The sequence below is a fragment of the Paramacrobiotus metropolitanus genome, unplaced genomic scaffold, assembly GCF_019649055.1.
Source record: "Paramacrobiotus metropolitanus isolate TYO unplaced genomic scaffold, Prichtersi_v1.0 Parri_scaffold0000040, whole genome shotgun sequence".
NCBI lineage: Eukaryota > Metazoa > Tardigrada > Eutardigrada > Parachela > Macrobiotidae > Paramacrobiotus > Paramacrobiotus metropolitanus.
Window position 1 is genome coordinate 530,035 of NW_026570260.1, and position 23,814 is coordinate 553,848.

Here is a 23,814-nt window from a genome sequence, read left to right on the forward strand (position 1 = left end):
ATGTACGACAAAAAGAGGTTGAACCGATCAGTCGGTCCGCGGTTCGAACTATGCTGTGCCTACGAGAAATCAAAATGGCTAGAATTTGTGCTGTTCGCCATAAACAGCCACAGGTTTAGTATCAAAAAGTGTAAAATTTTTTTCTGCACCTTTTGATATGCAACTACTATAGCTGCACTTCGATATTCACGGAGCGCGAGCGTCTGAAAGTAGTGAGTTAGCGTCCAAGTTTTAGTGGTGGCGTGTCGTTGCGAGGTTATTTTGAACCGCGGACCGACTGATCGGTTCAACCTCTTTTTGTCGTACATTGTACATGCCGTACAACAAGCACTCTCACAATCAGCCACTCTGCTCGTCAGCTGTTCCAGTCAACTTCGGAACTTTCACACAGCGGCAGTGGCATGCCGAGCCGATCGTTAACAAAATCGTGGTCAAGGCGTATGGCGTTTTATCCTTTCTTAAAAGAAAAATTATCATCAAATGTAACTATAACTGCCAAAAGAAAATTTCGGAAAAAAAAACACGTTTCCGCAAGCGTCAGAAAGTTTTAACTTTGACAAGTTAGTAAAAAGTAAAACGCACGTAAGTTAGTAAAAACGCACTGGCGACATACACTATTCTAGCATTATACCTATCTATATCTATACAATATAATAAATATATTATAATATAATATACGTAGTCGGTATTTAACTGGTTATTCACATGAACATTGGTGAGAAACAAAAAATCACACGTAATTAAGTAAATATACAAAGAACTGATACTCGTACCATGGCATGCTCGTATTGTACAGTACATAATATTGACAATGCGCGCCGACGTATGCCGATGTGCAGTACTGTAATATCGACTCTTATAATTATTATAGTATGGTACAGTACTCATTCCTCGTCGAAATTTTAAAAATTAATATACAGACAGGTATGGTAAGCACTACTGGAGTACTTAATCAATCTAATGCGCTACACGTTAATTAAGGGAATGGGATAAGCTTTTCAAAGCTCGTTGTGGGATTGATTAGCCGTGCGGCAGTTACTCGTAACAACTGAATCCCAAAATGCCACTAATCCTTTGAAATCCGCCGTTCCCTCTTCCCACGTTCCATTCTGATTCAGATCGATGTATTTCCCAAATTCGCCAAACAGCGGCCCATCCGTGCGCCTGCAATGCGGCGCGTAAACATTATAAGGTCATGCCCACTTGATTTGTTGCGAGCTCGCGGTAAATTACACGCTTCGAAGAATAATTATTATAATATGGGTAACACTTTATACTTCTACCCTTTATGAACAACTTGTCGCAGCATATGATAGATGCTCTTTTGCACCGGCACGTGCAGCGTCAAATTCAGCATTTTCGCGTTGACCTCCGCGCCAAAAATGTACCCGAGCTCCATAGCGTGGAACGCGCCTGGTAATATGTTTTATAATTAGTTTATTAACGTTTGAAATAAACATACTTTTGCAACACAACGTACTCACCGAAATTACTGAAATGCGGATTGTGCGACATAACGTACACCTGGCTCGGAAATCCCTTTTGCGCGTAGAGAAACGCCTCCTTAGCAGCAGGATAGCCGAAAAGAGCATCCGAGGTCAACTGTCAGGCGAATTCGAACAAATGTCGCGAGGGCGACTTTTTGTGGCTTTTCGTGTTTGTTTTGACAACAACCTACGTACATGAATGTACTTGAGCAGCATATCGGCACGTTCATCCGTTTCGCTGATGTTATAGTACTGCATCACCCGTTCCGCTAATTCATAATCCAAGAGAGCGCAGTCGGCTTGCAGTGGCAGGTACCAGCGCGCAACGCTCTCTCTTAAGCTCTTCCACTCTAGCGGTTTTGTGGGGTCCATGTAGTCGGGATCGGTGACTAAGATCGGTTTGATATTACCGATTAATTAATATTCACTCAGTGAAGTAGATTTGCATACTGGTAATCAGAAGAGAGAAGTCCTCTTTCGTGAAACCGGTTACGAGAGTCGGCTGGGCACCCGATGCCGCCGGCTCCTCGGCTATAACCTGGCGTGGGGCCTTCTTGAAGTGTTTCTGATCGATGACGAATCCATAGGGTACCAGATCCTGGAAAGTGGACATGTACACTGCTTGTATAACAGTTTCATCACTTCCGGTTGGATTGCTTTACCGGATCGCCTTTAACAACCCGCTTGGAATGCCGCAGCAGTTTCTCAGCCGACGCCTTCTTCAGGCATTCTACCGCCGCTTCGCTTGTGCCATTCGGACAGCCAGTTTTTGTTGCCAGATCCAACACCGCTGTCCGCGGGTGACGAATGAGCATACGCTCTAAAAGGACGCTTCCGCTTAACGAAATCGCCGCTTTCATCAAACCTGTAACATATAACTAGACCAATGCCAGTGTGTCACTAGTGTGCGCAGCTGATTGTGAGTATGTAACTATAATAGTCAAGTACCGCGGTAATCTGGGTCCATGTATAGAGCGGAAGTCAGCATTGATCCGGCGCTGTGACCGGCAACGGTGATACGGCGCGGATCACCACCGAATTTCCGAATGTGCTTGATCACCCATTTTAGCGCCAGTTTGCAGTCTCCCAGACCGTAATTGCCGGGAAGAGCGGCGTCTCCGGTGCTCAGCCAACCAAAGACGGTCAGGCGGTAGCTAATACCTACCACGATGGCCTGCACTTCCGCTGACAAAGTTGATCCGTTGAAGATGTCCTTATCGCCAGCTGCAACACTAATCACTGAGCTCATGAGCGTTTATCCATCTAAATTCCTGCTTCGACTTATAATTAGTACTAACAGAAGTACCCATGCGCACCATACGATACTTTATACACGAGTATGTACTGAAGTATGTCTGTACATAGAAATGATAGAATGTTAAAAGAATAACTGCAATAAATTAGCAGCGAATGTACATGCCTTGCAGTGCGCCGCCGTGGATATACATTATCACCGGAAGTTCCCCGGCGTCCTCGCTTAGTACCGGCACATGGACATCCAAGAAGAGACAGTCCTCGTCCATGACGACCGGTCCATGGTTGCTGGAGGCGATCATGCCGGTGCCGGTAGCTTGCAAACACACCGCACCGCTGCGGCTGCCATTACCATTAATATTAGCCGGCCGCAAGTGGAGGTATGCGAAATCGGTGTTCTCTGTCGCATGCTGTGGGCAAGAATGTAACACAGTATTAGTATAAGTACTCGTATAAGTACTCGTATCATTTTCAATGATGGACGAACTTCAAGGCACAAATTAAAAGACAGCACAAGCCGAAGTTCGTCGTACGGTCGACGCAGCCGTGCGGCTTACCTCAAACCGTTTGGCGGTTCCGTAGCGGATTCCATAATAACTGTGCCCAATTACGCGGACATCGGTGCGGGAATAGAAGGCCTCTCCAAGCAGCGTTACCCGCGACGTTAGATGCACCTGGTTGTTCCCTTGCGCTTCGCTGGTGGCTCCGTACGTTGATAACAGCATATGGATGATCGCATGCAGTATTGTCGTAATTAGGACCGTTCCTCCGCTTCTCCGAGCCATCTTCTAACTGAACGCAGCTGGACAATCGCCTGAGATGAAAATATTAAAGAGCTCTTTCTGGTTCCTGTGTATATTTTTGACTGCGACTGCGCGTAGAACGTTATTACGCGATTCTACCGCTTCCGGTTAAAATATTTTCCTTTATTATCTGATAAACTTACAGAGCAATAAAAATAGCCGCAGGAATACTACGGACGGGAGACTTAAGAAATTAAAAAGATAAACAGAATTTGCAACTGTAAGATAACCGCAACACACGCGACTGCCCGAAAATGCTTGCTATCTATCGTTAAATTAAACCACAATCCGGTTAACGAAGGTTCAAACTTCAAAGCTCTTAATACTGTGTAATGGCATTTCCCATGCATCCTGGCGTGCTTCTTGAAACTACCGGCATGATTGATTGTTATCGTTCAAGACTTTTAAACAATCGCCACTTAACCTCAGTACGATATATGTAGTGTAATTATAATAATTATTGCGTTATGACATTACGCACTGGCACATTCACCTTTCAGTTACTTACCTATCTACACACCATCACTTCGATCAGGGCAAAAAGAAAAAAATCAAAATTAAATTAGGATAACACTGCTCTTACTGCATAAATCATTTTCGTTAACCATTTCAGTCCATCTAGCTGTAACCGGTTTTCTTGTTTTATCGATAAAAGTATCGTTTGTAAGTCTCGCCTGCCGCCAGCGTGACGCGTTCGAAGGACCGGATATTAGCACACTACGTACGTACATGTACATTTGTAGATTTATCGTTAGGCGGCATCCATAAATTACGTCACGCAAGCTGGGGGAGGTCCTGACTCCTGAAAGCGTTACTGTTGTTACAAAGGGGGAGGGGGGTATTAAAAACTTGTTACGATTCTGACGTCACTATGCTATATCTATGGAGGGGTTCTAAATTTGTTACGTAGCGCTCAGGGGAGGGGATCTAAGTTTGTTAGCCCTGGTGACAAAGGGGGAGGGGGGGTATCAAAATGTCGAATTTTTGCGTTACGTAATTTATGGATGCCGCCTTAGCCACTCTTTAATTTGTCAGTATTTTTCGGCTATAGGCAACGGCCGGCCGGGTACGGGAGATCCGTCTTGTCGGTGGATACAAATTACAAATGATGTAATTGAGAATCGTGTTCGATTGCGGTTTTCAAGCAGCTCATCTTCCGCTGTGCAAAGAAATTCAAATTCGACTTCCGTTGAAACATATTGTAGCCGTACAAATGAGATCTGTAGTGAAGATGTACATCTCATTGGTGCTAGTTCAACCGGAAACATCTGAATATATTAATGTGTACTTGTACGAAATGACCAGTTCTAACGTGGATTTTCTAGACTTCTGAGATTGTCTGAATGTTCTAAAATCATTCTTGCTCTTGCCCTTGCCCTTGCTCTTCCCCAATCCCCAATGACTTTTCAGCTGATTAAAAATGTTTGTGCACTTTGACAATCGCGCCGGTATCGGTTAACATGTTTGCAATTGCATAACTGACTTTTGGGTAATTCGCTAACTCGTAACATCACCGAGGGTCACCGACGAACCATCAAACCTCGTTTTATCGTGGTACGGGTGTGTAACCCACTCCACTAGTGGCAGCTTAGAAGTTGCCGTTGCAATATTGCTGTTACTCACAGAAAGTCTTCGCTTGCTTTGCTCTGGCTCTCGCCATTGTTGACTGCACCAAAAAAGCAAAGAATTATGCGTTTAATTAGACATTCGTAAATTTTTCAAGCTGGTTTATACAGTTTCGCTTGTTTGCTTTAGTTTTCTGTAGTTTTGTTTTGTTTTGAAAACTGTCTAAACAGAGACAAAAACAGCGAATGCTGGTAAATGGAAAGGCCAATCTTTGGCATTAACTTTTACAGTTGCTATCATAATAGTACTTACTACTAAACTACTGTAGTAATAATATAATGTTGCTATTTAAAAAGCGTACTGAGCCAAATAAAAACATATAACTCCACCGGAAAAACTACGGACTGTTTTGTATTTTCGCTCGGTTGGCCAGTGGAAGTTTTTAGCGCAAGGCTGCGCGCATCTCCCAAGATCGGAGCTTCTGCTGCACATGGCTGCTTGCTCTTTTTGTCTAATGGGCATTCGTCCTCGGCACACTTGGGAAAGTCGGCTGCTGCATGGGGAAATACACAAAATTGAGGACGATGTTTATATCTATTGACTCTGCACACACGTTGTAAAGTCAGTACAGATTTCGCGCAGAGGCTAGAAACAACAGAGGCAGAGGCTACAGTAGAGGAACAAAGGAAGACAATTCAAATACAAAAAACAGAATCATATTTAAAAAATAAAAGTGGCTGCAAGGTTGCAATTGGGAAAAGTGCAGTGCACCGCGGCATGGTGCTTGGTATTGGAGAAGTGGTGACTGTGCCCCGGGGATGGCTGCACTCCGTCGTGCTAGGATACCGACACGCGGCGGTTGTTCATGAGGTCAACGAGGGAGCGGCGCAGCTTGTCGTGGACGGTGCCAGTCTGCTTGTACAACAGCTGACCGCCCTTATAGACGACAAAGGTCGGCAGCATCTCGATGTTGAGCTGACGCGCCACGTCCTTGTTGCTCTCCACGTCCATGCGGTAGAAGGCGAACTGCTCCGCCGGCAGCTCCCCGGCGATGCGATTGAAGTGCGGCGCCATCATCTTGCACGCTCCACACCTGCACGCCGCAACACATGTCAGTCATTAAGCGGCTAGCAAGAACACACCTAGTCACATTTCAAAGGTCATGCAGCTACTTTTACAGAGACAGCGTACTGTACTTAAACCACTGAAAAGGCAGCTTTAAGAAAGCAGAGATTTCGAAATGGGACATCTCCATCGAAGTATTAAGTTCTGTTAACTGTGGACCAGAAGACAACTTGCAAATAAAGTTACTATTTATGTAATAACAATTGCAGCTCGTACCATGGCGCGTAGAACTTGATTACGGTGTAGACCTTGGGATTGGACACGGCGTTCTGGAAACCCTTGTTCCCATCCAGCTGGCCCACGCCCACCATCTTAAGAATTGTTGTGGAAAGGACGGCAATCACCCAACGAAGACTTCAACGAGTGCGCAAAATACTACAAAATTTGAACAGAAAACGCGGGAAGTACGCTGTGGAAGTGCGTTAGGATGTCTTTTCTTTCATTTCTTGCTGATTGTAAACCATCAACACCCGCGCACGCATTGTCCTTGTCGTCGAGTTCAGTTGACCTTAGCACAACCCTCTTGGCAACCAGTGCATCCTTAGCAGCAGAGTGGCATTGGTCCAGCTACTTTGCATTCTTTTTTCCTACTGGTTGTAGATTATTCAACATTACTCTACTTAATCCCGATGGCACGTAAAATTACAGTAATGTGAATGCATCTGGTGTTGCAGCTGATGATGAGGAGGACATTGATACCATTGCGTACGTATACTGCGGCACTAATTAAAAGGTGAAACTAAAACCATTACGGCAATAACTAATGTGCTTACTATAATTAGACTGATTTCTTGGACCATAAAGATAAAACAGACTCCGATGCTATAGATTGTGAGGATTTTTACGATGTACCTTTTTTGATAAAATTAACTGAGTAATTGAGAACTCAACGTTTTCAGTCATTCATTCTTGGTGGCATTTTTTATTTCAGAAACAGTCTTTACACTCCACTCCCGATTAAACGCATCCAGTAGTTGCGACAAAGTATCCATTTTCTTCGCAAATTATTTCATTAGAATTCGTCAGTGTTACACTAAACGCAGTGCGAGAGACCATAAACATTGTGGACTGTGTTGTAATGCCCGTAACACAAACAGCTGCGCCGGTAGGTTTTGCAGTAATGCCTAATAAATCTACTATTGGCTACTGCACGGCGGCATTAGCGGCACTCACTTGTGCGGTTCAGGAGAGTGCGGTATTTATAAATCGGCAAAAAACCGTTTACAAGTGATCGTTCTTGACAGGCCGGAATTAGTCGCAGCGAGCGCGCGACCCGGACCGGCACTGATTGACGCTAGCTGGCACGCAGTGACGGCCACGCCAAATACCAACGCTCGGCTGCGGTGTACATAATCCGCGGCACGGGATACTCAACACCCGAATATCGCAATTGAATTAACCATGACTAATCTAATCATCCATTTGCGAGATTATGAACATCAGCATTCCCACCGCTACTCCGCCATCAAATAGCAAAGACACCGCATCGTTTACACGCTCACACAGATACTTCTTCTCAAAATACATTTATAGTCTTCACACCACAGAATATCTATCCCGGCTAAAAACCCTTTTAGAAAAAAACACCAACTGCAAAAATGGCAACAAAGCAGAGACGGGAAAATTAATCAGAAAAAAGCGGCGACGGTATTCGTCTCCCAACACAGCCCCGGTTCAATCCAAAAGGTCAACTGCAGTCGGTAAAGAAAGAGAAAGAACAGTCGAGCCAGCATCACAAATCATCACGACTACAAGTAGAAACCCCTCCCACATAACCGTAATTTGAGCAGCAACAAAGGTCATCGGTAGCGCCCCGCCATAACTAACAAAATCCCCGCGGTTAGTATGGCGTCCGCCCGGGCGCCGGCCACGCCGTGACTGATGCGATGGGCCCGGATGCTGACGGTGTTGGCGGCATCCATGAAGTCCAGAGGCTCGCTGGTGGTGGGCGGGAGGGGCGCGTTGAGGTCGGCACCGTTGCACTCGTTGTGCCGGCACACGCAGATGGTGGCGCTGACGTTCGCCATGAAGCGGTGACCCACCTGTTCTTCGCGGATGGATCGGCAGCCCGGTGCCTGCTCGGCCGTCCCGAACATCCCGTACAGACAGCTGCGATATGTGTCACCTGCAGGATACAGTGAAAAAGGCCAGTGTTAACGCGATTAACAGAAATAAAAATATTGCGTCTTCGTGTAAATATTTAGCGCTGTGCTGACGTACTGTACGTGTAAGTTTATGCCATCACGTGGGTGTTGTAATGTACTCTAGGGATTCACGTCACTCTGCTGCTGGCTTCCCGGAAGTTAATTAAAAGTGTTAAAACTAGCGTTACTTACGTCACTACAGCTGAATGTAATAATATAATTAACAGAAAATTTTTTAAAAAAATAAAGCAGCCATCATTGCAGTTACTTTGTTTCAGACTATGTGTCTGCTTTTGGAATTTTGATTATGAAACGCGTAAGTGCGTAACAATATTAGCTTTGCTTGGCAAGTATATAGTTCGCGATATGCCGGCCGTTTAGAATGAATCGTTCCATAAGTTCTTCGCAAATGTTTGCGTATTTTCCGGCTAGCCTGATGATGCATGCGAGATGAATGTTTCCGAGATATTTTAAAAATGCTGGGTGTGTCTGGAGTGGCGCAACATAGCGTTCGGTGTCACGCTGCGAATCCGTGTTCAAGACTTCAAGTTAATTAAGATACAGCAACCGGATAGAAAAACACATAAAAAACCGGTTAAAGAAAACAATCAACGAGTAATTTATAAGAATAATGTCCTCCGCTTATCGGTCAACACCAGCGATAACGCAAAAAGAAGGTTACTTGCTGCGTACATTTCAGTGACACGATAGCTGTTATGGTGGTGACGATAGTTAAGAAGCCTTTTATCACCACTTGACAACGATAGCAAATAAAAAGGGAAAATGAATATGATTGCCACTAACACTAACCGGACGGCGTGAGGACTTTGAGGCAGCCCTCGACGGTGCTTTCACAGGGCTTAACGTGAGATTCATTGCGCACGTAGGGATCCCGACAGGACGCGTCGCCGTCCGTCGTGCAGACGATGCAGGAGATGCGCCGCGCCCGCTCCAGATCCAGTTCGGGCGTGGCGAAGCGCAGCGAGCCGGAACCAGCCGACGACCGCAACGGGGAGCGCGTTACCGGCAAATCTATATAGTTCAAGAAGATTCAGTTTCGTTCGGGTAAAGGATTAAATATGATAAACAGTAATGACAAAAAAGTTATACGTGCGCTTGCGCAAGCAAAACATAGGAACAAAAATGTCAATAATTCATTTTATACCTATGGCTCGTACCATCGTAACTATAAAGCCTTTGCTTGTCAGAACTATATTATACAGTGACCAGTTCAAAACAATCTTTAAATCTGGATTTGCAAAATTTCTAAAAAGACTGGTTGGACTGGATTACAAAAGTTTGATACAGTTTCAAAACAGCATTTCTGCTGGATTACAGTTTGATGCTTGTGTAAAGATGCTTGACAACACCAAAATCTGTTTTGATACCCTAGGGTAATTTAACGGATATGGTAATTTCTCAGTAATCTGTAATGATCGATATAAGTATTTTTTATCCTTGCAGCTGTAAACGAATTAGCCGGTAAGAGATGGGCCTAATGGGTATTTAACGATGGATATTAATTACACCATTAATTCATCGTACAATTTCTTGAAGATAATAGTCAGCGTTGTGCATAATAAACAGCTTGCGAGTACGTTGTACGTTTTTAATTTCGACAATATAATGCGCCACGGGTAACTTGCAACTATCGCGCTGAGTTCGAGCGACACCTGACACTGACTTCATTCGTGCCTCGCGGCCACTGCCGACTTCTTTTCATTTTGCTTCCCTTCCGAACGGAAATCATACCCCGCTGCACACCTTTTGTGTCCTACCGTACCATTTATCACAATTTGTAATATATACTCATTGGCGCCTGAGTAAACACGGATGTGAAAATATAATAACCTTCAACAATACACATAATGAAAATAGCCAAAATTAATTTTCAAAAGTAGACATAAACATAAGGCCAAGAATTTGCCAAATGCGTGAAGAAAACCTGGCGCACCACCCATTTGGTAATTCGGTTAAAACAAAAACATTTGCGCACCCTTAAAAAATGAAATACCGACGTTTCAATGCACGACGTGCTTTTTGAGTGAACACAATTATTAAAAATTGTTCTACTTGTGACTTTGGATTTGGGAGATTCTACAGATTTGTTGGTCTGACTGTAACTAATAAAGCAACTACGAAATTAAATATAATTAATATATGGCATCTGTAAGTCAGTTTTTTGCATCAAATTGCACGCGCAGTACCTTCGTCGTCGCCGGCTTCGCTGTACAGGTCGACATCAAGGAATCCCGAGCCGGATGCCCATCCCTGGCCCGAGCCGACAATGATGTCCTCGTCGTCGCTGTCCGAGTGGAGAATGGTATGCGGCTTAATCCGAGATAATCGCACCAGAGTCATTCGCAACAACAACACCACCATCACCATTAGCCATTTCCCCGCCAAATCCATCACTGATCCGCACCCGACCAACCTTACCAAAACACTGTCGTCCCTGACCACCCGCTTCCCTTCCCCAAAGATCGCATATCGCTGTCGTGGACAACTTCCCAAAATACAGTAACACACGTATGCTCGCAATGCGCAAAAAAAATTAACGGCTGAACTGGTAGCTGATGAATTTATCCACTCATTGCGCTGAAAATGCTGTAATACGATAAAATAATGACCAATTAACCGCAAGTTATCCCAAGTCAGTCATGATTTGCGCTGGTGTGCACAGCCGGATAGAACTGCATCCAGTGAGAGAAAAACGCCGAATATGAGTGAGTGAGCGCCGAGAGGACAAACGGAGCAGTGCAATGCAGGCCAATCAGTGGGCTATATAAAAAGCCATCAATTGCCGATGAGATTGACAGGACTGAGCTGGCTTATTGCTGCTGCTGCTGATAAGGGAGCGCGCGCGTGTGCCTGCGTAAAGAGATGGACGCGGTACAGGGAATCCATATGCTGCCGTATGCAAACAGCCACCGATAAGGAGCGACGATAAAAACACACGCACCTATAGACACGACTAATCGAGACAAAAGCGATTAACCACGGCAGGCGGGGCCAGTGTGGTTAGCCAGTCCGACATTGGCTGGCGATATCCAGTGGCTCGATTTTGCGCCCGTAAATCCACACCAGCCGATTCTCTATTCTCCGTGTCTCGTTAATTAATTCAAGTGAACACTTGGCCGTACAAAGTGGAACATGTACAAACACGGACGAAGGTTGCAGCGACAGAATGTGTGCAATGAAGCAAGAGATATTTTTGGATGTCAAATGTACGAGTAGTATGTATCTCGTCAGCCGCGTGCTGCAGAATTATACTGTGCTTTTACCGTTTACGATTGGCGCCGCTCCGTAATAAGCGGTCTCCTTCTAATCATAGGACGCGATGCTATGATGCGGCGTGAGTGTGAAGCACGCACAGCCGTTGCCAAAAACACATGCTGCTGTTTTAATATAAACCACCCATGTCCGCGGGGCCGCTTTCGACGGTTGTATAGTCGACGATACGGCAACACAGGCGCAAATTACTTGATGGCTGGGCTGAGCCATCGTAATCAGTAATTGCATACAAATTGTAGCTTTTAACAACAACAACGTGTCTTGACAGTCGATCTTTATCGCTTAATTATCATAACATTTATTTCCCCGCTGCACACAAACACTGTGCTGGGCTATCATCCCAACAAAACCCGCTGGCCTGTACAGCGTACACTGCATTCCTGGCCCAAGTGGACGATCCACGTAATCCGATCTATTGAGAGCCATTGTTTGTAAAAGATCGGCATGGTGATTTTTGTGCTGGAGTGGCTGTATGCGAATGACGCAGTGGCGCCTGAGTTAAGAGTGACCAGTGGCCGGTAGTGTGGCGCGCCAGCCGGCATTGTCAGTTCCGTGTTTGAACAGGCAAACAGAAAAGACTGCGCAGGGAGACAACGGATTCCATTAAGGCCGGCTGAGTATCTAGGCTTTTTACCGCGACGGGCGCTAAATACTGGTTGATAAAGCCTGGACTTAATTAACATTTACACCCGCGCGCAATTAACACTCAACCAGCAGCTTCTGCTCGTCAAAGCGATTTCGACCTAGCTCTGTAACGCAAAGGCAGCCATGACTGCGTGAGCGTTACAGCGGTTACACGTAGGATGAACACCGGAAGGTCCAGTCAAATTAACCCAGAAAATTTTAATTAAACCGCACCGTTATAAACTCTCGCAAGCGTGAACAAATCGGAGAGTTCTGAATCTGAATCACTGTTTTATACAGTGTGCATTTGTATTAAAAGACGGGCAGTACAGTACCCAAGGGTAGTCATTTCAACGCTACAGATATACACAGGATCAGTTTGGTTGTCCGTTAAAATCCAGAGGGGACATGACCTTCCGGCCCACTTTTGTGGTTCGCTGTTGAAGAGGAACAATTAGTTTCTGACTGCGGTGACTGATGCGCAGTTCTTCGTAAGTTGTAGTCTGCTGCGGGCGCAGGCGCCGCCCTTGTCTGACCTGTCCAGGAATCATCGGTCTCCCTTTTTTGGCTTCCCCCATCCCGCTGCAACTGCAGAGCGTAATCCAGATCAGGATTACTCACATAGTAATCCTCGTCCCACGGACCCTTCCACTCGTCCTCCGCTGGTCTCTGGTCACTTGCTGCAAGGACGGACTCTTTGATGGGATACGTGCGATAAAGGTCACGGCTTGCGGGGGGATGCCATTCTAGTCCCGGTACAAAATGCGTTTAAAAAGCTTGGAATTTAAGGTGGGTGCTCGTTTACCAACGTTTACCAAGAGATCCATCGGGGTTCATCGGCGGTCGTCGACTCGAGCTGCGCATCATCCGATCCTGGCAGCGTTGGTGGACGCTCCAGTGCGCCACCGCGTAGCCCCCCATCCCGGCCAACAGAATAACGGGTGTGGACCCTCCGAGAAGACGCCGCGGCAGGTAACCGGCATGGCGTCCGTACAAGGTCACGGCGGCCAGGGTCATGCTAATGGGAACGGAGCGACCCACTGTTTCTGCCAGACAGCTAGTCAGCGCCTCGCTCTCCGCACGACTGAGTCGTCGGCCGGCAGAAGACGCTGGATTGGCAATTTGATCCATTTATGTGATGCACAGCTTTTTGATCGGGTCACACATGTTTAGCAGTACGCGGTGCGAAGAGATGATTTGTGTGGATACATAGCTGCAGCCTGCAGAACATGAGAGTTCGTGCTGGCAGCCTTCCTTGGTATGCATCGTTCGATCCTTTCCATAGTATGCCGTTTATAAAGACCTGGGCCCGCTCGGTGCTTAGTTTGCATTGTTGGATTTGTGGAAAACGCATCTTGGAAACCTTTAGGATGTAAATTAATATCACCGCATTAATGGTTTACAGTCGATAGGAGATGTTGCTGCTCATTTGAATTTGCTTAAATAAAATACTCGTATTTACGGCTATATACAGATGTTCAAAATCAACTACAATGTCAGTCAATGTGTATTACTTAACTTCACTGAAAGTCTAAAATAATTATTATACTTTGCGTGCAAGGTGGAATAAGCAATTCTAAAGCGTTAAAGTGTATGTGAAAATGATGAATTATGGCGCAGTGATGCTTAACAGACTGTAAACACAGGATTCCGTACTACAAGTGCCTTTATTCATATTTCTTTTGTAATAATTATTGGCTTAACATGACGGAGGTGATAATACGTAATATTTTTATTGAGGTACTGTTATTATCGTTAATTAAGTACGTACGAATCAGCACGATTATCCACGAGTACGCACGCTTGGGAAAAATCAGTATTTTGTGGTTCGCTAAAGAACACTACAGTACTTCTACTTTACTTCGTGGTACTGCCTTGGTGGTACGTTGAGGGATGCCACTACGCCGTGCCTATGGAAACGCCCTGCGCTTCTTTCAAGACATCAACAGGTACGTATAGTTGTACATGTAATGTCGATGGTTAGCAGAACGTGGAATCAAGCCTCTTCTTTTTGTGCAAGCAAGCGGACAGTCGCGGCAGGTAGGACCGCGGTGTAGCATGGGACGAACCGATACAACCATGTACCCCGTACCTCACCATTCTATGTTAGCGTTCTACGTTTATTCGTAAACCAGCCGCCATTGATTGTGATATTATACTGACCAGAGAGTGATGTGATTGCGCATTTACGATGATTTCCTTAGTTTGTTTACGCAGGTCGGGCGAACTAGATTGGGCTGCTTGTTTTTGATATCGCGGTGGCAGGCCACACCCATTGTCTTCGCTTGTAGCCGTGACATCGTTTGCCGCCGGCAGAACACCGACGCCAATTGCAATTGCAAAGGGATTCAACGACCGGAAGTGGCTTGTTAACCAAAATAGCAAAGCAGGCGCTTAGTATCGACGCGCGCCGACAAAGGTTACTATTCTTGGATGTACATGTGTGGCAATTTTTTCGAATTCGTATTAGAAGGATTCGCTTGATGTATGCTTTTCCCCGGAGCGTCATTGTCTCCGGGGTAATTCCACAAACTGCTCCCTTGCTTCGTTGCACTTATGAATCCACTTCGTTCCGTCGTTTCGATCATCGATGCCTACTTTTAATTCACTGAATTTACTAACAGGTGCGTTGGTGAAACGCGCGTATTACTTGCGTTGCAATATGTAATAATGATGCAAAATTGCCAAGAGTCTTATTATTAAACTTCACTTAACAATAAGTACAGTATGAAACTGCCGCGTGCTAATCATTAACAAAACTACGAGTAACAGGTTTTCGGAATATGTATTTTAAGAATTAATTAAGTATTTTTTAGTTTCGTTAAATAACTTAACAGTACTATAACAGTTTGAAAGTTACCGTTTAAAAATTACTGTCTGTTACAATAGCATAACATTATAATTATGCAACGAAATCAGTTTTAGTGTACAACGAAAAATTAATGAACTTTAATACAGAAGAACGTCTTGTACAATATCGTATGTAAAGATAGCTTTTATCCAACCTGTACGTATAATTATGGTCTGTAGAAGTTACACGCACATGTTCTTACATGAGTACCTACGTACTGTATGTACAGATCCCGCCTACAAGCTGAGCACGGATGAATACAGTATAATAATATTATTGGGTTACGATTGTATTAAGTAGTTTTACCGACTTTTGGAGTCAATTTTATTGGGACCGCATCGATTAATTGAATGAAATCCTGTAAATGCGTTTTATTTCTTTAATTCATTCCGTAACTCGTACTGTAATACATCACTTAGATTCTGCTTCGGCATTTGTTGTTGTTTTTGTAGAACTAAGAGTACTGTATAGTACAGTAACTCATCGAAAGTAAGTACTGTACAAAAATAAAATAATACAGTAGTTAGAATCAGCTCATATAAAGTCTACGGCAATCCATGACAAAAAAAGTTTTAAATGACCACTGGACTTGAGGAAAGAGATGATCAAGAGCACAAGAGCAAGTAACCACCGCTAGATGAACAAGATTCTAGCATCTTTTATTCTACGAAAACTGGATGGGTGGAACAGCAGTTAGCGGCAGAGAACGAAAATCCTGGCACAGATAATTGCTATCCATGTAATTAGAAATCAACTTTAATAAACTACTTTTAGCCGATCAAGACAGGCGATCACAACTTAAGTAAGTACTTATAAAGACTTCATTCAATCTTGAATTGTAGGTAGCTGACGTTGGTTTTTAGGCAACTGCCGCAAGAAATTAATTGCTAATCCTGCTGATGCTGGATGGTTGTGTTCGTATCTTATCGATAATAAAAGCAGGGTACATTAGTGCGGTGATGTTGGTAATCAGTACAAATAGTGACTTCCGTAGATTTCAAATATCGGACCGAAGGTACAATAGCATCGCCATCGATTCTTCATGACTGTATTGTACCATGTCATTGCCGATCGACTTTACACAGACCACACGATGGATGGTTTATTTGACTCCTAAGTGTGAGCAAAACAACTCCACCGCTGCCCGCTCTTGTTAATATCCGGCCGATCATGAAGATCCCCCACCAGTCATCTTTTGACTCGTTGCCTAAATTATTCTGTAATGTTCTCGCACCCGCGGATTAGTGCGCTACATGTATGAGGATACCGATCAATCCCGCCGAAGTCCCGCATTCACGCCGGGGTCATTATGCGGCGTTGCTCTACTTTCATTTGATCATTTCGCCAAATTAAAACAGATTCGTGGCAACACCACCGGGGAGGATGAAGTCACCGGTAATGGCAACAATTCCCCAGTCGGGCAGCAATCGAACTGGCGGCCTGCACACGGACAAAAGCTTCCGCATATTGTCACGCGCGTCGTCCAAAAATGGTTGGCATTATCTTCTGCTTTTCTTCCACTGCTGCTAACGCCGCAATTAACGGTCCACAATACATGAGGCTTTTTCCACACGCCGGCCACAATCAACTGACGCGCGGCTGTATTATCTCTGCACATTCCCTCGGGTGCACTGTACAGCGGTTGTTGGTGGGAACAAATCAATGTATTAACAAATCCTGGCGGATGTTCAGTCTATACGGTGCACCGGTGGTACAATTTGTACGCGGAGCGTCATCGCGCCATGAACGACTGAAGGAGAAGCCGGCTGTATGCATCACAGCAACGCAGGGGAAAGAAGCCAGTGCCGTGGATATCTTATGCCGTTGCCACTGCTTTCACTCACGCAACCTGTCAGGCTGCCATACTGCGCACTTCATTATCCTGCCATTCCCAACTTTTACGCACCATTAACACACTCCCTTCAACACTGGTTACTTCCGCAATCAGGCTAACATTTATATGTATATGCCGGTGGAGAATCTCGACATCCCGCGATTTCATTGTTAGGCTGAATTCAGTTGCACAATTCGTGTGATGGTTGTGGTTGTTCCGTGATGGCACGGTAGGGTGTATCCATAAAGGTCGAATTAGCCTCATCAGGTAATTTGTCGGACCCGGGAGGATGGCTAACCACAGCAGTCTGGCTTATTATGCGTGGTTCTCGCTGAGCGACTGCTCCGGCAATACATCCGATTCGCTCTGGCTAAACCAGTCGCACTGCCGACCGCCCAAGATACCACACAAGGTCATCCAGCGCATTGCCTTGTTGTCGGTGTTCATGGTGTTGGCGTTGGTGGGCAATGTGACGCTGCTGTGTGTCGTCTGCCGTACCCGGATGTCCAAACAGCCCTTACAAGTCTTCTTCGTCTCACTGGCCGTCAGTAAGTGCAACAATAGAAGTAAGAATACCGACAACGGTAACAATTAAATGTGGGATCGCCCAAAATCACTACCGGTGAAATAGGTTTACAGGAACAAAGTGCAGGACAGATCGGTAGCGCGTACAAAGAGAGTGCTCAATCCGCCACTAGTACTCCATAAAGTAATTTATTGTGTCCTTCGGTACCTTTGTGTACGCTGGCGGAATCACATCGTTGACCGGTAATCCCAACTGGCGGAATCACACCTTGGTTGTTCCTCAAAATACCTACTCACAATCAGTACTCGAGTAGTGATGAATTTAGCTTTCAACAAATTAAACATAGGACTACATGCGCTTGACCATAATGGCCGTGCTATTTCGTGGCAAGCGGACTTGTACTAACCACTGACTGCCCACACATGTCGGTCCGGCTTCCGAGCTGTCACAATGACGCACGTAAAGGAGTTTGCAAAAATCTGTGCAATGCGCACTTGATTGTCACATGAGCACGTGATGCGGCTTTACCGCCCACTAATACTGCAAAGCGTTGATAACAGTATTATTTTGTACTTTTCCTAATACAGTATCCTTAATTATATCGTGTATATATCTGTGTATTCCACCGACCAGGAAGTAAACTGGACTATAGCAAGGGCTGCTGCTTGCGCACAGTATCCCATTGTCCACTTTCCCTGCTACAATACATAAAGTACCGGATATACACACTGCAATACAGTTAACCAACGTTTTTGCTGCATGTCTGGATAATTATCGCCCCCATGCACAAATAATGGGCTCGCATTAGCCAACACCATGTTCTAATAATTAGAGGGCCCGGCAAAATGCCCGTTGTGCCCTGATATCATTAAAGACTTCCATTACGTGTCGTCATTTGGTGACCGTTACGTAATGGAGCAGTCCATTGTGTTGTGGGGCTTGTTACCGAAGTGGCATTATGCCATTTGATATTGATGGAGCACAGCAAGAATTTGGTGATGGGGTGATGATGGCTAACTGTGATTCTTCACGTTCAGTCTTTAGCGTCTTTTAACGGAGACAGTCTAATCGTGTAAACTAATCAGGTTAAGCAGATCCGAGCATTCATATTCATGTACCGGCGCATCTACAAGCAGCGCTGCACAGCATCCGCTCGTTGATTATTAATAATTATATTTCACAAAATAAAGGAAATTCCCGGAAATGTTATTTTTTATTCTCCAAATTTGATTGGCGTCATGCGGACGAGAATGTATTCAATTAATACTGCTTGTGCCATATAGACCGCAAACAGTATGCGCGAACTTGCTCACAAAATCCCAGCTAACAGTATCTACACAAACCGTTTAAAAATCTGTCGCTGTAATCAGCACACAAGTTCATCTTATAATGGCTGTGCTTTGAGAGATCAACAGACGGATGATCCCACCGCTAAGCGGCATATGTTGTTTTGCGGTGCCGCATAATCCTAGCCCCATATCCATTTGATGACAGTCGGAAGAGCACAAACAGTTTAATCCCTGTGGTTTAGTACGTAGTGCATGCCGGCACCGCCTAAAGTGATAATAAATGCCGGTGACAGGAAGACCGCATCTTACAAGGCCATTCCAGCTTTAAGTAGCATAGAGAACAATTATCTCCCCAATAAAAAAATCCACCAAGCACGTGCCCGGCATTTGCAACGCTTGCGGATCGATGACGCGCAGGCACGTCACGACCCGATCGCGTCGTTTGGGCCGGCTAAGCGTGGTGTCCTGTTGTGTAGCATTTCCGGTTGTAAGGGCTTCTTGCAGACCCGGCTAATCGGATCATTGTTCATGAGACGAGCAAGAAGCCTTGATGTACTCGTATTTACACCGCCCCGATCTCATAAGTGTTGTCTTGTTTCGGTTTCTCTCACTGCCGGCGTTCAGCGGCAAACAGCAACCGGAAATTGTTGTCTACAACTTGAGCACACACTTTCACTTCTGACCTTTTCCTTATCGTGGCTGTGGGTACTGAACGCGTGTAACCTGCATGCGACTGTTCGGTGGTTCCATCGCTTTAATTAAGCCAAGGTTAAGGTAGCGTTGATCCAGAAGTATTTTGTACAGTAGTGCCCCAGAAAAGAATCAAAATATGCCATTAAAAATAGCCGGCAGTTTCGTTATTTACGCTAATACATCCAACCAATAAGGAATAATTTTGCTGATTGTGCATCAGTCACGAAATGTCGATTAGGTCTGAATTTGATTGAACACGGCACATTTAAAACGACTTTCTAGTTCCTTAGCACGACGTAGCTAAGACGTCGAAGAAACACGAATACGCAATGTCCGTGGCTTCAAGAAATGAGGAAGTCTGGCATTTGGCTTCAGTACGGTCCACAAAGCAACGTCAACTGCTGAGCGTTAGAATCGTTGGCCAAACAAAGCGTGTCATTCGGTCAGTAAATGGTGCCTACCGGCATCCAGCATGAGCCGGCACCTTGTGATTTCCGGTGCAATATGAAGCGCCCGATTGCCGTCCCCTTGCTCGGTCGCGACAAATACGCACAATTCGGCAAAAACCGGTAGACGCGCCTGCATGCAATTGTTGCATAATGATGTCGACAACTTCCTGTCTGTTGATTAGCTCCATCAGTCGTGCATGTTCTTGCCACCGCAAGGTATCTGCAGCTGCAGACTGCGCCTAAATTAGTATGATTCCGCATTACCTATCGCCTACAGCAATGCGTTTTCTGCCGAATTAATAATAATTATATCAATCTAAAGAAGTACAATCCTAGCTGTTCGACCCATAAGGAACAGCAATAATTACGTACGTCGCGATCCACATGCCCTTTCCGCTGACAGGCACTACAAAAAATTGCGTATCGCCAGTGTGGCAGCCGGGAAAACGTACTGCAGATTATATTAATCGAGATGCAATTCCATCCTTTCAATAGGCACTTCTGTATGTACACATAGGTTGACAATGCTATTCATACTGTTGTTGCCAAAACTGGAAAAATCAACTAAAAGTTCCACCACGAACTTTATTTGCGGCTGGCAGACCGCATAATACAGCCGCAGCATATCATAAATAGGAAACCATTTCGTTGTTCCGAAAGATTGTGCATTCGTTATTCGTATTATAATACTATACAATATTATTTAATTAGAATAAACCTGATGGTTGTGTGTGTAGGCGACATCCTGATTGCGCTATTCAGCATGCCGACGGAAGTGTTCTGGGAAGTGTTCGGCGGTTGGGTACTGGGCGAGGTGGCCTGCAAGGGTTTGACCTATTTGCAGTTCATCCTCTTCGCCAGCACCTGCCACATCCACATGTGCATCGCCTGGGACCGATGGGAGGCCATCAGCGACCGCGGCAGCACCCTGCGACTGCACAGCCCCAAACGCATGCGCCGCCGCTACACCATGGTCGCCGCCTCCTGGCTCCTGGCCACACTCATTGCTCTGCCGCAACTCTTCGTCTTTGTTCAGGTACGCGCCTTCAGGTGGTCACGCTTTCTTTACAGTTTTCAGTTCGTGGTCAGTATAGTTTATTATTTTTACAATTTGCATCTGAAAACCATTTAGAGTTATTTTGTCTTGTCCGGCAATAAAATTATTAATAATCTTTAAAACGGCGTGCTTTATTATTGATTTGCTCGTTTACACAACAACTTTGCTGAAAACTACATGGTAGTAAGTAGCCAATTACGCCAGTAATACGGCTCCGCACTAGCATTTGCACATTTTCAAAATTAATCAAAACTTTAATATACAGTACTTTAATTCAAATTCAAAGCCGGCATTTGACTTTCTTACAATACTAACGATAGCTGCATCAACGTTGTATATTACATGTAAGAGTGAAAAGAGAGTAGTGTGAAATTCGAACATTTGACTAACGCGCGCAGTATAAAGCAAAGCGCACATACTACACAAACAATGCATTCAAGTAAGAAGATTCTTTGAAATGGTACACACTTGCCGTGTCCTATAGCAGAGCAGGAGGAAAAGGCGGCTACCATTAAGCATTATAACACATCCAGCCGACACCAACCCTTAGTCTGCCTTCCCACGTAATATGAAAAGATCAAGTAGCGAAAGGTCACGGTATCTAGCTTCTTTTGTTGTTCGTATTCAGTCTGAACATGCAGAAGGAGTGCCTTGCTTGTAGATACCTGGCATGGCTTTCTGACATCTTCTTGGAAAAATCGCTGCAAAAGACGCCCTCTGGCTCTTTGATTTTGAAGTGCCTTCAACGGAGACAAGCGAATAATACGTTAAAGTGCAGCCGCCCTTGACTGAATTTATCCATTACGCGACTTAGCATAAGAAGACAACTTGGCCACCTTTTTGCATGCGTAACCGCTGAATTACTGTTCGGCATTAAGGCAAATCCATGATTACTAAAGAACAGCTTTACTGTGTCAGCTTTTGTGCATCACGCACATGTTCCGCAGGCAATAAGCTTTCCTTAATGATTACTGTGACCTTCATCTGTCCCTTAAAGAGAAATCGTCAGTATTTGCTCTTATCTTGCAGGTAGACGTGGGCATCAGCACTGACGGCAGCCGCATTAGCTCCTGTGCGTCCAATGGCTACAGCGCCGCCTGGCAGCGCAAACTGTACGTCAGCTGGACAGCGGTTTACATGTTCCTCATCCCGCTGCTCGTTATCTCTGTGTGCTACGCACGCATTGCCAAAGCGGTGTGGATCTACGACCGCAAGATGGCATCGGCGTCGGCCGGCCGCCACTGGAACACCCGCTCCGACACACTGAACCGCAGCCGGCATGGGATGCACAGTGCCGCAATGGGCAGTGCCGCTAATGGAAAACTCTTGCCTAGCCCCCCGGAGGAGGCGGCACCAGCTGGCACGTTGTCGCGGGCCAAACTGAAAACCGTGCAGGTGAGCCGCTCTACGTAGCTTTAGGTCACCCACCATCGAGCAGCAGGCAGCACCCAAACAGCATTTGCCGGAAGAGTGTTCGCATGACCGGAAAACCGCGTACTGACCTAAGATAAAAATACGTCAGAGTTAAATGCGTAAATCCAGGACAGAATACACTCGGAAGTGCATGTTGAACGTTATAAAACTGCACGCAACGACTGGCATTGTGTAATATTCACAAACACGCCTGTCGCTTCTACCACGCACAAAAATGACCTCTTTAAACTCATTTGTGCAGGTGACGGTGTGTGTGTTGGTCTCGTACACGTTTTGCTGGATTCCTTATTTCACCGTTGCTCTCGTCAACGTCTGGTCAGACTACAGGTGAGCGACCTTTAAATAACGTCCCGCAGCGACTGCAACATTATGATTAGATGTTAAGTGGGTATAATAAAATGCAAGAATAAAAAGAATCGCAGTGTTTTCATGTTAAGTAATAATTAAAAAGAAATTTGCAAAACTAAATTTGAAATTTTCTTGTGTTTTTTTTAACTTTTTGTGTTGCATCTCTTAAGCAGTATGGCTATGGAGCAAACAACTTGGATTAACAAAGGACAAATAACCCAGTTAGTTACCTTGGCAGGTACAAAGACGCCATCAGCAGCTCCTCGATCGGCGTCCTGGCGCAATGTCTATGCTGGTTCAGCAGTTGCGTCAATCCTATTATTTACGGCTGCTTCAACCTGTCGGCGGTGTGTCGGTGGCTGGCGGTCAAACTGAAAGCCTGCTGCCACTGCCCATGTCCCTGCCGCACCGACAAGCCGCCGCGGTCCCTCACCGTCAACGGCCGCCAGCTGCCCTTTCCTCTGCGCACCCACTCGCCGGCGGTGGTGCGCACCGACAGCAGCGACAGCTCCTGGCGTAGCGTTCTCTTTCAGCGGTGGCGCAGTCGTAGCGCCTACGCGCTGCCGGTCAGTTATGTTTCGGCAGGCGGCTGGCGCGACGATTCATCGGCGCGGGCCGCCCGCCCCGCGTGGTCTTGGCCAGTGGCCTAATATCTGCACCATCCGTCCGCTCACCCTTGCATAATTTTTCGACTGTTGACCCTTAGGTTCGCTCATGCTTCGCTTTGATTGCTCCAGAACAATACGTTACTGATTACTGCGTCTTTTCTCTTGTTGATACTAAATGGAGAACTAAATGTACAGTTCTCCACTATCTCTCTATCTGTACTTGTTTACATGTACAATTGATCTGTGCTTGCGTTTCCAACCCGGAGCTTTCATATATAGAATCCATGAATTTCGGTAATAATAAAAATTAGCTTGAATATCCACTTGAGCGCTGGCTTTTTCGACTGCACTAGCTTGTTGCACGAGGCTAGTGAATTACAAAACCAATTATTGCATTTGCGCATTTACGTAGCGGCCGTATGAAGCAG

The 23,814-nt window shown here is 45.4% G+C and overlaps 5 protein-coding genes across 6 annotated transcripts; 1 reads left to right on the forward strand and 4 right to left on the reverse strand.

Annotated features, from left to right (window-relative positions):
• Positions 1–54: 54 nt before the first annotated feature.
• On the reverse strand, positions 55–3,765 carry LOC129590480 (liver carboxylesterase 1-like). Its single transcript, XM_055485736.1, has 9 exons — positions 3,299–3,765; positions 2,908–3,151; positions 2,436–2,711; positions 2,150–2,352; positions 1,938–2,085; positions 1,683–1,876; positions 1,485–1,602; positions 1,284–1,413; positions 55–1,164 (listed from the first exon to the last, which is right to left on the reverse strand). Exons 1-9 carry the CDS (start codon positions 3,524–3,526, stop codon positions 999–1,001), a joined length of 1,707 nt encoding a protein of 568 aa, XP_055341711.1. The 5' UTR covers positions 3,527–3,765; the 3' UTR covers positions 55–998.
• Positions 3,766–5,685: 1,920 nt separating this feature from the next.
• On the reverse strand, positions 5,686–6,734 carry LOC129590523 (uncharacterized). The gene is made up of 2 exons (XM_055485797.1): positions 6,452–6,734; positions 5,686–6,203 (listed from the first exon to the last, which is right to left on the reverse strand). Exons 1-2 carry the CDS (start codon positions 6,544–6,546, stop codon positions 5,948–5,950), a joined length of 351 nt encoding a protein of 116 aa, XP_055341772.1. The 5' UTR covers positions 6,547–6,734; the 3' UTR covers positions 5,686–5,947.
• A 1,011-nt stretch (positions 6,735–7,745) lies between these two features.
• On the reverse strand, positions 7,746–11,733 carry LOC129590415 (uncharacterized). The gene is made up of 3 exons (XM_055485623.1): positions 10,587–11,733; positions 9,190–9,411; positions 7,746–8,360 (listed from the first exon to the last, which is right to left on the reverse strand). Exons 1-3 carry the CDS (start codon positions 10,789–10,791, stop codon positions 8,035–8,037), a joined length of 753 nt encoding a protein of 250 aa, XP_055341598.1. The 5' UTR covers positions 10,792–11,733; the 3' UTR covers positions 7,746–8,034.
• Positions 11,734–12,514: 781 nt separating this feature from the next.
• Positions 12,515–14,025, reverse strand: LOC129590402 (uncharacterized). Of its 2 annotated transcripts, XM_055485608.1 has the most exons (3): positions 13,847–14,025; positions 13,113–13,660; positions 12,515–13,043 (listed from the first exon to the last, which is right to left on the reverse strand). In XM_055485608.1, exons 2-3 carry the CDS (start codon positions 13,426–13,428, stop codon positions 12,688–12,690), a joined length of 672 nt encoding a protein of 223 aa, XP_055341583.1. In that variant the 5' UTR covers positions 13,429–13,660; positions 13,847–14,025; the 3' UTR covers positions 12,515–12,687. The 2 variants fall into 2 exon arrangements, with proteins under 2 accessions (XP_055341583.1, XP_055341582.1); XM_055485607.1 differs by having other exon boundaries at positions 13,113–14,025.
• Positions 13,718–23,581, forward strand: LOC129590401 (vasopressin V1b receptor-like). The gene is made up of 7 exons (XM_055485606.1): positions 13,718–14,246; positions 14,515–14,921; positions 16,143–17,530; positions 20,677–20,975; positions 22,026–22,391; positions 22,672–22,757; positions 23,017–23,581. The coding sequence occupies exons 3-7, from the start codon at positions 17,272–17,274 to the stop codon at positions 23,426–23,428; spliced, it is 1,422 nt and encodes a 473-aa protein (XP_055341581.1). The 5' UTR covers positions 13,718–14,246; positions 14,515–14,921; positions 16,143–17,271; the 3' UTR covers positions 23,429–23,581.
• The last annotated feature ends 233 nt before the right edge of the window (positions 23,582–23,814 follow it).